This window comes from Vigna angularis, chromosome 1 (assembly GCF_016808095.1).
Source record: "Vigna angularis cultivar LongXiaoDou No.4 chromosome 1, ASM1680809v1, whole genome shotgun sequence".
NCBI classification, from domain to species: domain Eukaryota; kingdom Viridiplantae; phylum Streptophyta; class Magnoliopsida; order Fabales; family Fabaceae; genus Vigna; species Vigna angularis.
Genome location: NC_068970.1, coordinates 22411977 through 22427299, shown reverse-complemented (window position 1 = coordinate 22427299; position 15323 = coordinate 22411977). Strand labels below are relative to the sequence as shown.

Sequence of the window (15323 nt, the reverse complement as noted above, 5' to 3'; positions counted from 1 at the left end):
TTAGCCTATATTTGTGATTTTCTTGTGAATTCATGTTGAATTGGATATTACATGTTAATTATGAGAAACTTTAGATGTTATGGTATTCTTTGAAATTTAGATGGCATGTGTTGATATGGTGCAGTGCGATCATGTGTTATTATTGTGTTGTTTGTGGGTTTGATGTGTGATTGAATGAGAGTTATAAATTTAGCAATTGAGCAAAAGGAAAGAGTAGAAAGTACCAATTTGAGAAATTGAGTAGATTATACTCTCTCATCCATAACACTTTATGTCATGGCATTGGACAACAGTAGAGGGGTGTTAGGTGCCAATTCAAAATTTCAAGTCAAAGAGAAAATTCGTTCTAGGTGTTTGCCGTAGGGTTGCAATGTCAAGCGCCACTTTGACAATAGGCCTCTGATTTGGTTGTCACTGGATGAGCCTATAGGTGAAACCAAAGTTAGGGAGCTCATTGACTTTGTGTCATTAGACACCACCTTGTGTTGTTGGGCGAATTTCTCCAAATTTTATCAAGAGGGATTCTAGTGGTCTCAACACTAGGTGCCAAAATGGTCATACTGGGCACCAAGCCCCTATGAAGCCAATGTTTAATGTGAATTTTGTACTATATCGGGCGCCATTCTGCATTGTGTGTTATATTGGCTGTATTTCATGAATGATCTGGTTTTATTGGTTATATTATTAGTATTATGAATTTCAAATGTTGAGACAAAGGTATAATTTGTTGATGATGCATGGATTTCATGGAGAAACTCTATTTGGTGTGATTCACTAGGATGTGCATTAAGATAAGAACTTATCCTATCATGTGAAGCTATCCTGAACACTACTAATCATTTATACTTATGTAGAAGAGAATGGTTAGGTGAGTGAGAATGACAGGAGATCCTATTATAAGAATGTCTCTGTGATTTTTATGATTGTGACAAATATTAATCTAGTGTATAACAATTTGATAGAATAATGTATTACATCACAAGTGCATAATTTTACAAGTCTAACTTAAGTAAATATATCCTGTAAATTTAGAAAAATATGATATTATGTTATGAATTTTTGTGTGTTTAAAACTAACATATCTTATTAAGAGATTTTTGCATTATTTGTAAATATTATTTTTTCCAGTTATCTTACCATGTGTGTTTGTTGATTTTGTTGTGTGTGTGTTTTTTTATTTGTATTTGTAATGTTAACATAAGAAGATACGGGAATTTATGCATCTCTACTTATAGGATAACATTTCTTTTTTATCATGTATAATTTTGAAGAAACTCTATAATTTAGTAGTTTTCCTGTATATATTATTATATTCCCTTTAGGTAATTATACGAATATACTATATATTCTTTTATATATTATCTTTATCTACATTTTCATTATTTTAAGAAAATCCAAGTTTAAATATTATATTTTCTGTGCCTTTAATATAAAATGAGATTTACTCTGTGTATGTGATTTACTGTGGCTTTAATATAAAAAAATCTACAATAAAGTTGGGTGATTACTTGTTCGAAATGAGATTATTAATTCATTAACAATTTATTCAAATTCGTAATTTAACAAAGTTGTCAGATCGATAAAAAGTTGTATTTCTCCTTACCTTGTATAAAAAATATTTTAATAATTTGCTTTAATCATTCCCCACTATAAAAAATATGTCCCGAATAAATAAAAATAAGATTAAACAATACAATAAAAATTTATTGTTGTTAAAAATTAAATAAAATTAATGTTGATGTAGTTATTCTGTGTGAATTTAGTTTACTTTTATAGTAATAATTTGCCTATATCTTTGTTTGTAAGGGGTTGTGTTGTCTTATCCAGGCCAATATGTAACCACTTAAGTATAATACTGACCAAAAAACGTATGTATCATAATCTTTTATTCGAAATTTGAACTTCATAGATGTTTAAATAGCCTTTTAAAAAAATGAATAACTATGAAACAACATATTGATTGATTGATTGATTTGATAAATTTACAAGCTTTAAACAATGGAGTTGTATTATATCCCTTCCCTTCATCATGGAGTTGATTGTGCCAAAAAGAAGAAGCGTTATTTTCGGAGGCTACCATTACCAGAAAAACCACTCTATCTGTGCATTAACACTTCTCTTTAAGTCTAAGTTAGGTTATTTGATTCTTGGGATATTCTTTTGTTTTGAATGAGTATGCTAATTTGACAAAATCTCAACCTTTATCAATGCATGTCTAAATCATGAGTGGACAATGTGCTTGAGAATGTTTTCTTTTGTAACTTTGGTTGATTTGTGGGATATGGACCATTTGCTTGACATAATGCCTCAATGAGAAAACGAAAAGAGACAAAAGATGTTTAATCATGCACTGTATTTTTCGCCTAGTTTAGAGAATAGTCCCTTTTCAAAAACAGAATTACCCAAAGAACTTTAATCGCATTTACTTTCCCTTTTTCATAGACTCTAAATAGATAGACAAGACGCAGCAGATGTATTTCAATACACAGGAAAGTCACAAGCAATTGCCAATTACAAACCTTTAGGGTCAGGCCATTACACGAAAACACAGTTTTCATGTAATATCATACAAGCTAAACTGAATGAATCATATTCCGGATTTCGCCTTTATCAAATGAAAACTCAAAATTCTGCTCCAAAGACTAACCTGAGAGTTCAGAAGGGTTTTTTTGGCATCCAAGAAAGAGAAGAAAAAGTCTTGGGTTTGGTAGTAATAGTATGTTATAACACTTAGTGGTGGTAATGCTCTATTTGAAAATTGTTGTCTCCCGAGAATAGTATGGCCAAAGAATGGTAGATGACATAGATCTAATGCTAAGGTGATAGAGTTTTGGATTTCATTCTGCAGATGAAGTTCTCTAGAGCTGTTGTTCAAAGTTTCCCTTTGCAACTTTCAATTACTAACTAACTGTCCCATTACTTATTTTATGAAAAAAATTCGAAAAGGAATAGCAAAGTCTTTTCTAATATTTTTTTAAGCAAAGCTATGGATGGACAAATCATATTAACTGTTTAACGATGAGCACAAAGAAAACAGGATTGACACAAGAACACACCATAATATAGAAAATAAACATTTTTTTTTTTTACATTCCATTGTATTACTTTTGGATTGTATACATGTACAAATCATTCCTCAGCATACCCCTAAAATTTGTATGCATATTAGGATTTGTAGAAAAATTGGTACCGAAAGTACCCTACTGGGAGATTATATTGAGAAGGGAAGCTCTGGTTTTAATCAAGCGCCTAAAAACACTCTCCAAGCCATTCTCAACACTTTCAATGGCATTCTCCAAAGCCTCCAATCTTTCATGCGCTACCCGAATGCTCTCATCATGAGTGCTTTCATTTAGAAGAGTGCTCAAAGCCATTTCCACAGAATGCAACTCATTGTCATTCTCTGAGTTTTCCTCAGATGGTTTTACCCCCTTGTGCATCAATTTTGCCACCAGCAACCATTTGGTTGCCTTCGATTTCGATGAAGACACGGTCAAGAATGACAAAATAGATTGAAATACTGACAAGTTGATCACAATGACTTCCCTAAGCACTCTAGTCACAGACGCAAGGTGGTGATCAAGATCCAAAAGTGGTGACACCCCAAACTTGGCATCCATATGCTTCAATGATGTGATCAACTTGTTCACATTCTTCTTCATCTTCTTCGCGAAGAATTTGTACTCGGCCACACTTGTTTCAACACTCGAATCTCCTTTCCTTCTTCGAAGGGCAGAGTGAAGGGCCTGGACATTTTCCTTAATCTGCAACAAGGTGTCCCTTGTGATGCCGCACATATCTAAAATTCTCATAGAACCATCCAACACTTCTTCCACACATTTGTGACCTTTGTGGAGAGAAATCACTTGTTGGGTGGATGACATGTTGAGAAGATCATCCAACGCAATGTAGAGTTCTTGAAGCAAGGATAGGCCGTTCTGAATGGACTGTAAAGAGGGTGTGGATGTTCCTTCCCAAGTCTTTAGCTTGCTCAGCTCCTCCTCTACTCTAATGGTGCTAGGATGAGATCTAGAAGGTAAACTAATTGAGCGAACATGGTACTTATTATTTGCCATTTTTCTCTTCTAAGTTGTTTTTGAAGCTTAATTTTGGTATGCTCTTGCTAAGTCCTTCACTCTCTTTATATAGGGGCTATCCCCAATTAGAAACAACCAAGGAAACAAAAAGGCACCACAAATCACATTGTTTAACGTGTGGGGCATGTGGTAGACGCATGGGTTTCCCTTAGATTTCGGTTAACCAGTCACATCTATAGCCGACATTGTTCTCTATAACATACAATAATAATGTGATATTATGTGCAGTGAAATGGGTTCCAGTCTTAAGTTGTATACCTGGCTTGTTCTCGAATTTGTAAACAGAAATCTTTATTAGTCATCACTTACTCTTGCCACAATAATTTGTAGCTTTCTGATATAAAAATTGGTATCCTCTGCTTGGGTTGTCTCAAATATCATAAGCTTGAGATTATTAAAGAAATGCGATGGTAGAGTTTAGAGATCCGCAAAAGTTTGATTTGAGTTTTAGATAACCCTTTTAAAATTCCAAGAAGAACGGTTGTATTTAGTGTTTATTATTGTGTGCACGAATGGCATGTATTCCTTGTACATGTCCACACTTTGGTCTTAACCATGCCTTGCTTAACACTGCATTGCTCATCCGAAAAAGAATCTTCTTACTTTTTTACCCTCGATTTTGTTGAGAAATGTTGAGGTACGTGAAGAAGGACGCGTATCTTGCTGAGAAGATTGACGCGTGTTCATATAATTGGTGGTATTGTACGAAAGATACACAGATGCCATGTGCCTTTGCTTCTTCATTCGTGTATGAACCTAACTTAATCATGTGGCTTCTTCTCTGTATTTGCAAAAACCCAAAACCTAGGTTTTAATTGCGTCGGAGCAATATGATAAATTCTGGAAGAGTAGTTCATTCAAATGAAAATAATGGATAACTTAAAATTTAATTTAAAATCAAATATTTGGAAAAAAGTTTAAAATGATTTTTAAATTAATTTCAGAAACTATTTTAACCCACTTTTAAAAAAAATATCTTTCTTTGTTCTTCCACCATTGCGAACTTTTATCCATTCTTCTCCACCTTTAGCCAGGTCTATTTCTAAAAAAACAAAACTTTTAACATAAAGATCCCACACATGAATCTACCATTAGTTTGATCAAAGTTCAATCGCATGAATGATAACTAGATCGCACACCATCTACTCTAATATTATCATTGGACAAATATAGCCTTCATACACAATCAAGATCAAAGATGTAAGCACATATACGAAACAACACAGGTAGAAATTGTGAAACCAATTTTACAAGATTTAACATCTTTTAATAGTCTAAAGCTGTCACACACTCACTTAAGCCAGTTTTTAATAAATTTGCACAATATAAAGGTGTGGTAAGTATGGTAGCAACACCGATGTTTCCCATCAAAGATTAATTCAATATTTTGTATTTTCATAATCTGTTTTCATGTATGTATCAAAACTTGACTGAATGAGTATAGAATAAAAAAAAATTGATTTCAAAAAATTTTTAATCTTTACAGAGACCTAAGGAAAATGTAAATATTTTTTTTAATAAAGTACTCCAATAAATCATTCCTTCTCTTAAACACTTAATATTCTTTTAACAAGGTGAAAAAACCCTTCCCATTACACAACTTCCCTCCCTCTTCAATTATTCAATAGGAAGAGTATGTTCAAATTCATCATGATTTTGACAAAAAAAGGTCCTTACATTAATTGCTATAGGTAATCTCCAACTTTTTAAATTAGGAAGCATGAGTATTATTTACTATTCTCACTTATCCTTAGTTTTTTTGTTTCTATTTTTTCTTATCACAATTTTTTATTCTATCTTAGTTGTTATTTGACTTGATAAATATTCATAAAGTTTACTTAAATAATAAGATTTTTTTATCAGAACTTTAATTAATTACACATTTTTTTATGCAGTTTCTTTTAATTATATATTTTTTTCCTTTACACAATTTCGTAAAAATGATATATTGTATTTAACGAAACACAAATTTCCTCTTCCTTAAGCTTTCCGAAAACCTTATTCTTGTTGCTTGTAATTCTTCTAATTGGTGTTAAGAAAAATTCTGCTTTCAACACTTAGATTTCCAGAATTATTAATTTGTTGTTCTTGTTGTATAATAAAGGAGAAAATCTTATTTATGTTGGGTAGAGGTTCCATGAAAAGATTCGAGTTTTGACATTATTATAGGTTTTATTGAGACCCTTTAAAAAGCAAAAGGCATAATCTGTTTCCTTATATTTTGTAAAGGTTACGGGTAAATCACATTCACAAGGTTTACCACAAATGCATGCCTCAAAAAATCTAATTATTCCCATAAAGTTTTTAAATTAGTGAAATTTGTGTAATGTTTCTTTTCCCTTGTTATTGTACCTTTTTAGAATAACAAAAAGTAGTCACCTTTAAAGAATCTCTCCCTCAAATCATCCCAAAGATCTTGAGTTGTGTCAATGTACATGACACTTTCAGCAATTTGAAGGGATAAGATTCTGATAAAAGGGTGTGTTTCATGCTTATGCTCCAAGAACTATCATTAGTTTCATTTATGGAGGGTAAACTAGAATTAAATCTAGATTTTCACCTGGATTGAGAGATTGATCCATATTGTGTGCTTGAGCCGTGTTATTTGAATTTGTTGGATAGTGTCGGTGTTGGCTTCCATATTTCATAACGCAATCTTCAAGAATGAATAAAGAAAGGACTAAGATGGCAGCAAAAGCATAACAGGTTATAGACATGCTCCGATACCATAATGAATATGGTATATTTTCATGACTCTGCACGTGGAAGTTAACGCTCACTGTAGAAGGAGACCCACAATGATGAGATAAAGGGAAAAATTGAGAAACAAATACTTAAACACCTTTTTAATTCTTATTATTTCATAGCACCTGTTACAACGACGAAACTTATCTTAAATAGGTTTTAAAAACAAAACAACCTTTTAACTGAAAAGAAAAAACAAAAATTTAATAGAACATAAAATCATAAGGGATTCAATAGTTTGTATGACATTTATTTTATTATTTTTAAAATTGATGTTATTTTGATATTGGATATTTGATAATAACATTTTTATTATATTTTATTTTTTATGTAAAAAATTATTTAATTAATATTTAAAATACAATGTGGAAGAAAACTTGAACAAATACATGGAGAAAATATACTCGTTACTTAATTTGAATGAAAACGGGATAAAAAAAATCATATCCTTAAATATAAACACATATAGAAATAAAAATAGTATACCATACTCTTTAATATGAAAGGTGTTTTTTTACTTAATATAACATTTGTATATATAGAATATAAACCTTATGACTTTAATCATTAATTGCACTTAACACATATATAAACTATTGTTCACTCAGTCTCATCCTCAAAATATATCAAAAAAATCAAAATACATTACCATATCTTAGAATTTAATAATTTTTGTACAGGTAATCATGATGAAAACAATGACTAATCACTTATCTTATATTTTTTCTATCAATATAGATGTTGAAAACATTACACACACAAGACGTGGAAATACAGGCGATGAAAATATGTATTACTTATAAACTGTGTACATGTAGAAATCATTGTGGTAAATTTTTCATTCCTCTAACATCCCTAAAATTTGGACGCATTGCAGGATTTGGAGAAAAATTGCTACGTATCCAAAATACTCTACTGGGAGATTATGTTGAGAAGAGAAGCTCTAGTCTTAATCAAGCGCCTAAACACACTCTCCAAACTATTCTCAATTCTTTCAATAGCATTCTTCAAAGTCTCCAATTTTTCCTGCGCCACCTGCATCTTCTCATCATTAGTGCCCTCAATCAGAAGACTACTCAAAGCTACTTCAACACACTGCAACTCGTTCACATTCCCCGAGTTGTCTTCCCATGCTTTGATCCCCTTCTGCATCAATTTTGCCACAACCAACCATTTGTTTGCCTTAGAATTCGTTGAAAACACTGTCAAGAATGACAAAATAAACTGAAATACTAACAAGTTCATTATAATGACTTCCCTAAGCACTCTAATCACAGCAGCAAGGTGGTGATCAAGATCCAAAAGTGGGGACACCCCAAATCTGCTATCCATCTGCTTTAACGATGTGATCAACTTATTGACATTCTTCTTCATCTTCTTGGTGAACAACTTGTACTCACCCACACTCGTTTCGACACTCGGATCTCCTTTTCTTCTTCGAAGGGAAGAGTGAAGGGCTTGGACATTTTCCTTAATTTGCAGCATGGTGTCCCTTGTGATCCCACATATATCCAAGATTCTCATGGAACCATCCAACACCTCTTCCACGCACTTGTCACCTTTGTGTTGGGAAATCACTTGTTGGGTGGATGGCATGTTGAGAAGATCATCCAAGGAAAGGTACAAATCTTGAAGCATGGATAGGCCAGTTTGAATGGACTCTGAGGTGGATGTGAATGTTCCTTCCCAAGTTTTTAGTTTGCTCAGCTCCTCCTCCACTCTGATGGTGCTAGGATGTGATCTACAAGGTAAACTAATTGAGCGAACATGGTACTTATCTGCCATGGTTTCTCTTGTGATTTTCAACAGAAGCTCTATTTTGGATGCTCTTACAAACTCCTTGATTCTCTCTTTATATACGGAATAGGGTAGCGCGTATAACCTTAATTAACGTGTGGGGTAGGTGGCACACGCATTAGCTTTCCCTTCCATAATTTTCGGTTAACTTGTCACGTCTCTACCCTACATTTCTCTCTATGATAATGGAGATATATGTAGTGAAAAATCTTGATTAGTCATCACTTTGAGCTGCAAAAACGGATTATTAATTAGAAAAAGGTTACTGTACAGGTCTTGAGATCTGAGATAACATCATTGCGATTTAGGTAACCTTTTTTAAATCCAAGAATTTAGGGTTTGTGAGCGTATTTAGTGTATATAATATTGTGTGCACGAGTGGCATGTATATATTCCTTGTCAACTTTGGTTTTAACCACGCTTTGCTTACTACTGCATATTATACTTGTATGAAAAAGAATCTTCAAAATTTTTGGCCTCGATTTTGTTGAGAAATCTTGAGGTACGTGAAGTAGGACGCGTATTTTAGTGGTAGGATTGACGCGTGTTGATATAGCTGCTGGGGATGGTGTATGAAAAGATATATACATAATAATAGATGACCCATTTAGGTCTTTGGCATGTGGTTGTGCTGCTCCTGCGGATTCATGGACCTAATTACAATCATGTGGCTTGTTCTCTACATTTGCTATAACCTAAAATTACGCAATAATTGGGCCACAATAAGATTCATAATTAATTAATCTAATTCGGTTAGTTTTATAATAATTTAAAAAATTAATATTTGTAACTAAATTATATATACGAACCAATTTAAATTTATTATTTTTTAATTTGAAACCTAAAGTTTAACTCTAAACTAGTCACTAAATCAATGTCTAAAATTGGTAATCAAAGTTTTAGCTATTTTCAAATTCAGGTCCAAAAAGTGATTTAGTAGAATATGCAATTTGACATCAATAAGGCATGTATATGACTTGAATGACTCCGTCATAACTTTATCCTGGGTGTAATTGGGTGTAATATATTAGAGTAATATGATACCATGACACACTTTTATATTCATTTGACACAGATTACAAGGATAAAATGGTCAAAAAAGTGTAAACTTTTATATTGTTTCAAGAAAGAAGAGAATAAAAAATAAGGATAATGTCAAATGAATGTAAAATATTTAGGTGTCTCAACGAATCTTTATTCAATATATTATCTTGCATAATATAAAAGTTGTTTAAAATGATTTATCTTCAAATACATCACAGGATTAGCAGTTAATAAAACTACACAAAAATTATATCTTTGAAAACGTTGACTAATATATTTGGATCGACTCAAAGTCTCCCGTTAGATGTGTGAGTGACTTTTATTGCAAGAAAATAATGCAAAAGTGACAAAACCCTTTAAAATGTATAATGTTTATTAGAGAAGATACCTCATACTTTTGGAGTTGCAAGTAATTATAATATCATCAACACATATAAACAAGACTAATGTAGAGGTTGGCATGAACCTAAAGATAAGCATCACTCCTTAAAAAGCATGAAAATGCAATTGAAGGATGGTATAGTGTAAAGCTTATGAACCCAAAATCTAGATTTCTGTTTCAATCTATACAAATTTATGTAACTTGAAAATTTCTCTTTGCTTGTAGAATTAAATCCAAGAGGTTGACTCATACAATGTTTCCTTCAATTCACCATAAAGAAAGGTATTGTTTATGCCACATGGTGAATGTGCCACTATTTAGCTACCATGATTCTCATTGAATCTACTTCTGAACATCTGTGTTAGTCATGGAAGAAATGTCTTGTATTCAAATTATTAGGTAATTACCAAATGAGCAATAAACTATAAGATTTCTACGATGATTCGTTGAAAATAAATATTGCAGTGTTTATAGATTATTATAAAGCAAATTTCAAGTAGATGCAGTCATAAGTCTGACAACGTAGTTAGAATGAATCACTGAATTCCTATAAAATATTATCTATTTTATAACGTGAAATTCGATTACAATTTTATCAGAAGGGGAAAAGAAATATAATCACGTTAATCTTGACTTCTAATGTAAAACTATTAGATATTTGAGAACATAATATTTATACAATTGCCATAGTCTTTATTTTAATACTAATTTTTAAATGTTATATCAGTGAAGTAAATTTATGTTGCTTTTGCTACTAATATTAATAACAAAAGGTGACGTAAAAGAAAAATGAAAAGATAATTCATTGATACAAAGAATAAGAATTTAAATAAGAAATATAGAATCAAAACAGTTAAAATCAAGATTATGCTTAGAATCGTGAATGGTTCATATAATTGTAAATAGTAGATCGTAATATGGATTGTAATTTTATGTTTTAAACAAACATAATATATATCACCAAACACACATCCATGAAAATAAATTAATCCTTTGTCAATACTTAATCAAATTTAAGTTTACAAAATTCATCACTTTCTCAATACTTCATTAAACTTAATTCATCTAATATAAATCATTCAAATTAAAACAAAAACTAAAAGAATTTTCATTAGCTCTATCTCCTCATGAAACACATTAACAAGAATGTTTTCCTCCTTTAGAAATCGGATAGCAAACATCGTTTTCTTCACCACCACCTTGACTTTTAACCAAAATAAATGTTTCGTGTGTATCCAAAATTTTGTGGTTGAAAAAAAAAGAAAATTTTTAATTATATTAATTTTTAATTGAGTAGTGTTGTGGTGTTGTAGTTTTGTATTAATTTTTAATTAGAAAATAAATTTTAATAATAATTGTATAAATTTTTAATTAGAGGAAATGTGGTGACAACACGTAACAATCAATTTTTTTAATTACATTAACTTTTAATTAGGTGTAGGTTTAATTTAAACTGAATTCATTTATTAAAAAAAAGTTAAGAGATAGTGAAACATAAAATTTAAAGAAAACTTAGATTTTTACAATTTTTAGATGATCTTATCATTACGTATAGAATCTAATTCGTAAATACTTTATAGAATCCTAAAATCTTACTATTTTATAATTTAAATTTTGATTTTAACTACCTTACATATAACACTAATAAGAGGAAGTGAGTGAGGAAAATGAGCGGAAAACAACACTAACGTTTTCCAAAACAACAAAGATTAACTGTTAAGGTTGGTTGAGACACTGAGGGATTGAATCTGATAAATTTATTGAAAGGAGAGAGAAAGGAGAGTATGTAGTAACTAAGGGAGGTGTAAATATTATAAGGCTTGCAGAAACTCCATCTTAATGAGCCAAGGCCTCAAAATAAAGTCAATCTTGATCTCCTCACAGGCCCAAAATTGAAATAAAGAAAAGTATATTGGAAAATTTTTAACAATATACTAGCATATTGAAGAGGCTTTTAACTTCTTTCACCTCGCTAACGTTTTAAGTTCACCCTCAATTCATTTGAAAAAGTCCATTATGAAATGAAGGATAAATGATCCAAAGAAAATTATAATAAGGTATGGAACATAAGCTATAAAACAAATAAATCAAATCTGATACAAATATGCTACTTCCTGCATCCTAATTTTTCTTCTTGCACTCCCTCATTTTTTAAATCTCCATTCTTCTATTTCCCTTCTTCCCTAATTTGAAATCTCCATTTCCGCCACACCTTCCTCCCATCCTCAATTGCAACACTTGGTTGGGATTTTGGGCCATGGCCTTTTCATTGACAATAAATACATACACAAACTACTGTTTAGAGGAAAAAATAATTTCCTAAAAAAATGTCGTGGTTGCATAGAAAGTTTAGATAACAAAGCTAATGAAAACGCATATTTCATCGCACTATTTTGTTTCTTTAAATATAGAAAACTTTTGTCCGTGTTTAATTCACAATTTTGAATCTCAGTTTTAAAACAGGGTCAATTAATCTCTATATCTTTGAAAATCCAGAATTTCGATCTAAAATTATTTATTGTACAGTAGTCAATTAAATAATTTGTATAGTTCCTTAAATGAATATGTTAGTTTAAATGTTTAATTGAATAAAAAATAAAAGAAATAAAATGTATGTCAAATTGAATTTTCTAAAATAGAAAGATCAAATTGCAAATTAAAGAGAGAAAAAAAAAGTAGTATTTAAACAAGGTCAAATGCCCCCAAAGAGTTTTACACTGGGCAATGTTATTATAGAGTATTATAGTTTATAACTATGATATTTCATTGTATTTTAAATGATCATGTACGGTAGTACTTGTAAATCGAGCAAAACCAAATAATATTTTTAATATATTGAAAAAAAGTTATTAATCAATAAGACATGTACTTATATGAATTAAAAGCAGAATTATTAGTAGGTGTTCATGAATTAAAGTATTAGTTAGAAAGTTGAGTAACTATGTGCGAAAGTTCATTGCTAAGTTGAGGGAAGGGCTTTTGACTGTGTTCAGAAGGAATGGAGGATGAAAGAGAAAGGAGCAGAAAGAAGGAAGCAGGATGTGGACATAATAAGACACGATGTAATTCTGAACCATTTTGATATTCAAACATGTATTGATTTTTGGAGAGCAAATCCTTTAAAATTCGGACTACATGATCACTCTCATCCACATTTACAAGGTATCACTCACACAAAATCATTGTGCTAATGAGCAAGCATATTAAGAAATGACACTCTATTTTGAACTATACGTCTGAAGAGGCAATCTAATTCACTTTCAAGACCATCAATGCAAACATTCAATGTCTGTAACACTCTTAGAGTACTTTGAAGTTCAACCTTGGCATCACTGTGTTTTCCTCTTCCAAGGAGGGAGCACACGGCACTAAGGTCCACAACATTTGTGTTCTTCTGTTCTTTCTCTGAAGAAAACAACCTGGTTGGCTTTAGCTTTGAGATCACGGAGGTCCCTTTTGTTCTGAGTCCTGGCATTGACAGGAACAGCAAAAGAGAACGGAATATAGAGATAGTGATGATGCTTGCTTCTTTTAGAACTTTGGCTTCGAATATCAAATGCTGATCTTGAGTTTGACTCATTAGAGAACAACAATTAACTTTATTCTCCATTCTCTTCATTGCCCCCAGTTGCTTGGCAATATCCTTCTTGGCCTTCTTCCTGAAGCTATTATATTCACAGATGCTTTTCTCAATGCTTGAATCTCCTCTTCTTCTACGCATGGCTGACTGAAGACTTTGCACTTGTTCTTTTAGACCCAACAACAAATCCCTTCCACTGCCACATGCATCAAGGAGTGTGACTGAGCCACCCAATGCCTCTTCCACTAGCTTCCCATTTTGGTAGTGCAGAAGTGCTTGTTGGGTCTGTGGAGAATGGAAGAGTTCCTCCATGCAGTTATACAACTCAGCAAGCACAACCAAATCGCTTTGAATTGTCTCTGCTTCCAAGCATGTGGTTCTTGAGACAGACTGGGGAAGATGGTGAGGCCTAAGATGGTTCAAAAGTTCTTCAACTCTTTGAGAAGAAGGGTGCACTCTGGTGGGCAAACTAATGGACCTCACTGGTTGATGAGCATTTGGCAATGCAGAAAAAGCTTCCATCTTTTTTATGTCGCGGTGCACCAAACACAAGGATGCTTGATTGGGAATTGGCAAGACTTCAATCTATTTATAGGAACATGGTAGAACTGAACATAAACTTGGAACTATTGAGTGTGCATGCCAACTATTTGTGTAGAATATGTGCATGCATGTGACAACAATGTGGGTCTCCCTACCTTTCCGATTGCCTTGCAATAGTTTAGGCCAACAATTCCATAACTAATGTGATTTAATTTATTCCATAGAGGTAAGATGAAGTGCATTGAGGTTCGAGAAATTAGTGGTAGTACACAAACAAAGGACACCAGACATTGCTGGTATATGTTCCCCTGCTTCCTCTCTGTGATAAACCAGTTCAATAATCCCATCTTCTCAACCACAATTCAATAGTATAACTTATCTCTAAATGGTCATGTGTATAATTGAAGCTGCTTTCTATTTGAATAAGTTTTGCACTTTATGTCTTTCTTCAAAGTATAAGTGAGGGGTGGATTTAAATAATGGTGGCTAGCGCGAACAATGCTGAGTTATAGCCAAAAACTTCCTTCATTAGCCTGGAATCTAGGCTAGCATTAAGATGTTGCTATTGGGGGACATAAGGGCAAGGTTCTTTCAAATTGATATAGATTATGATTAAGTGAGTGAATAATGGAAACCATGAGGTGTTGTGGTGACAGTGGATTCAGTGATATTAGGAGACAGAGGGGGCAATCAACAGTGATGTTTCTTCTACCTTGGAAATTGATTTCTTAGCATAATGAAAACATTACAGCATATAAGTTCTGGTGCTTCTGTTGGGTTGGTGGCTTGTATTAGGAGTAGAGAAGGGAAAAGGGTTCTTAAGGAGTTTATTAAGGAGTAAGGGGAGCAGTATTGGAATCACATGTTAATTGTATGGCTGGGAAGGTGATTCTTCTTGTCTCCTGTGTTTTTTTTTTCTGCATGCATCTGCACCTTAAACAACATTTCGTTTCAAGAACAATGTACCTAGCAAACATATTTTCCCATAGACAGCATAACAGAGGCTAGAAAGTCGTGATAAATACATTTACACGTCGCATATAGGATGTTCAAATAAAACATTTGTCTGTATCCATTAAATTGTGTTGTCTGACCAATTATTTTAACCAGAAAAATTGTTTCTATTTCTCAGCTT

General features: G+C 32.3%; 3 protein-coding genes across 3 annotated transcripts; all 3 read right to left on the bottom strand.

Annotated features, from left to right (window-relative positions):
• Positions 1-3041: 3041 nt before the first annotated feature.
• LOC128194975 (uncharacterized) lies at positions 3042-4133 on the bottom strand. Its single transcript, XM_052871634.1, has one exon. The coding sequence runs from the start codon at positions 4074-4076 to the stop codon at positions 3201-3203; it is 876 nt and encodes a 291-aa protein (XP_052727594.1). The 5' UTR covers positions 4077-4133; the 3' UTR covers positions 3042-3200.
• Positions 4134-7618: 3485 nt separating this feature from the next.
• LOC108328503 (uncharacterized) lies at positions 7619-8661 on the bottom strand. The gene has a single exon (XM_017562381.2). It carries the CDS (start codon positions 8625-8627, stop codon positions 7755-7757), a length of 873 nt encoding a protein of 290 aa, XP_017417870.2. The 5' UTR covers positions 8628-8661; the 3' UTR covers positions 7619-7754.
• Positions 8662-13131: 4470 nt separating this feature from the next.
• On the bottom strand, positions 13132-14199 carry LOC108342151 (uncharacterized). The gene has a single exon (XM_017579870.2). It carries the CDS (start codon positions 14165-14167, stop codon positions 13253-13255), a length of 915 nt encoding a protein of 304 aa, XP_017435359.1. The 5' UTR covers positions 14168-14199; the 3' UTR covers positions 13132-13252.
• Between the last annotated feature and the right edge of the window lie 1124 nt (positions 14200-15323).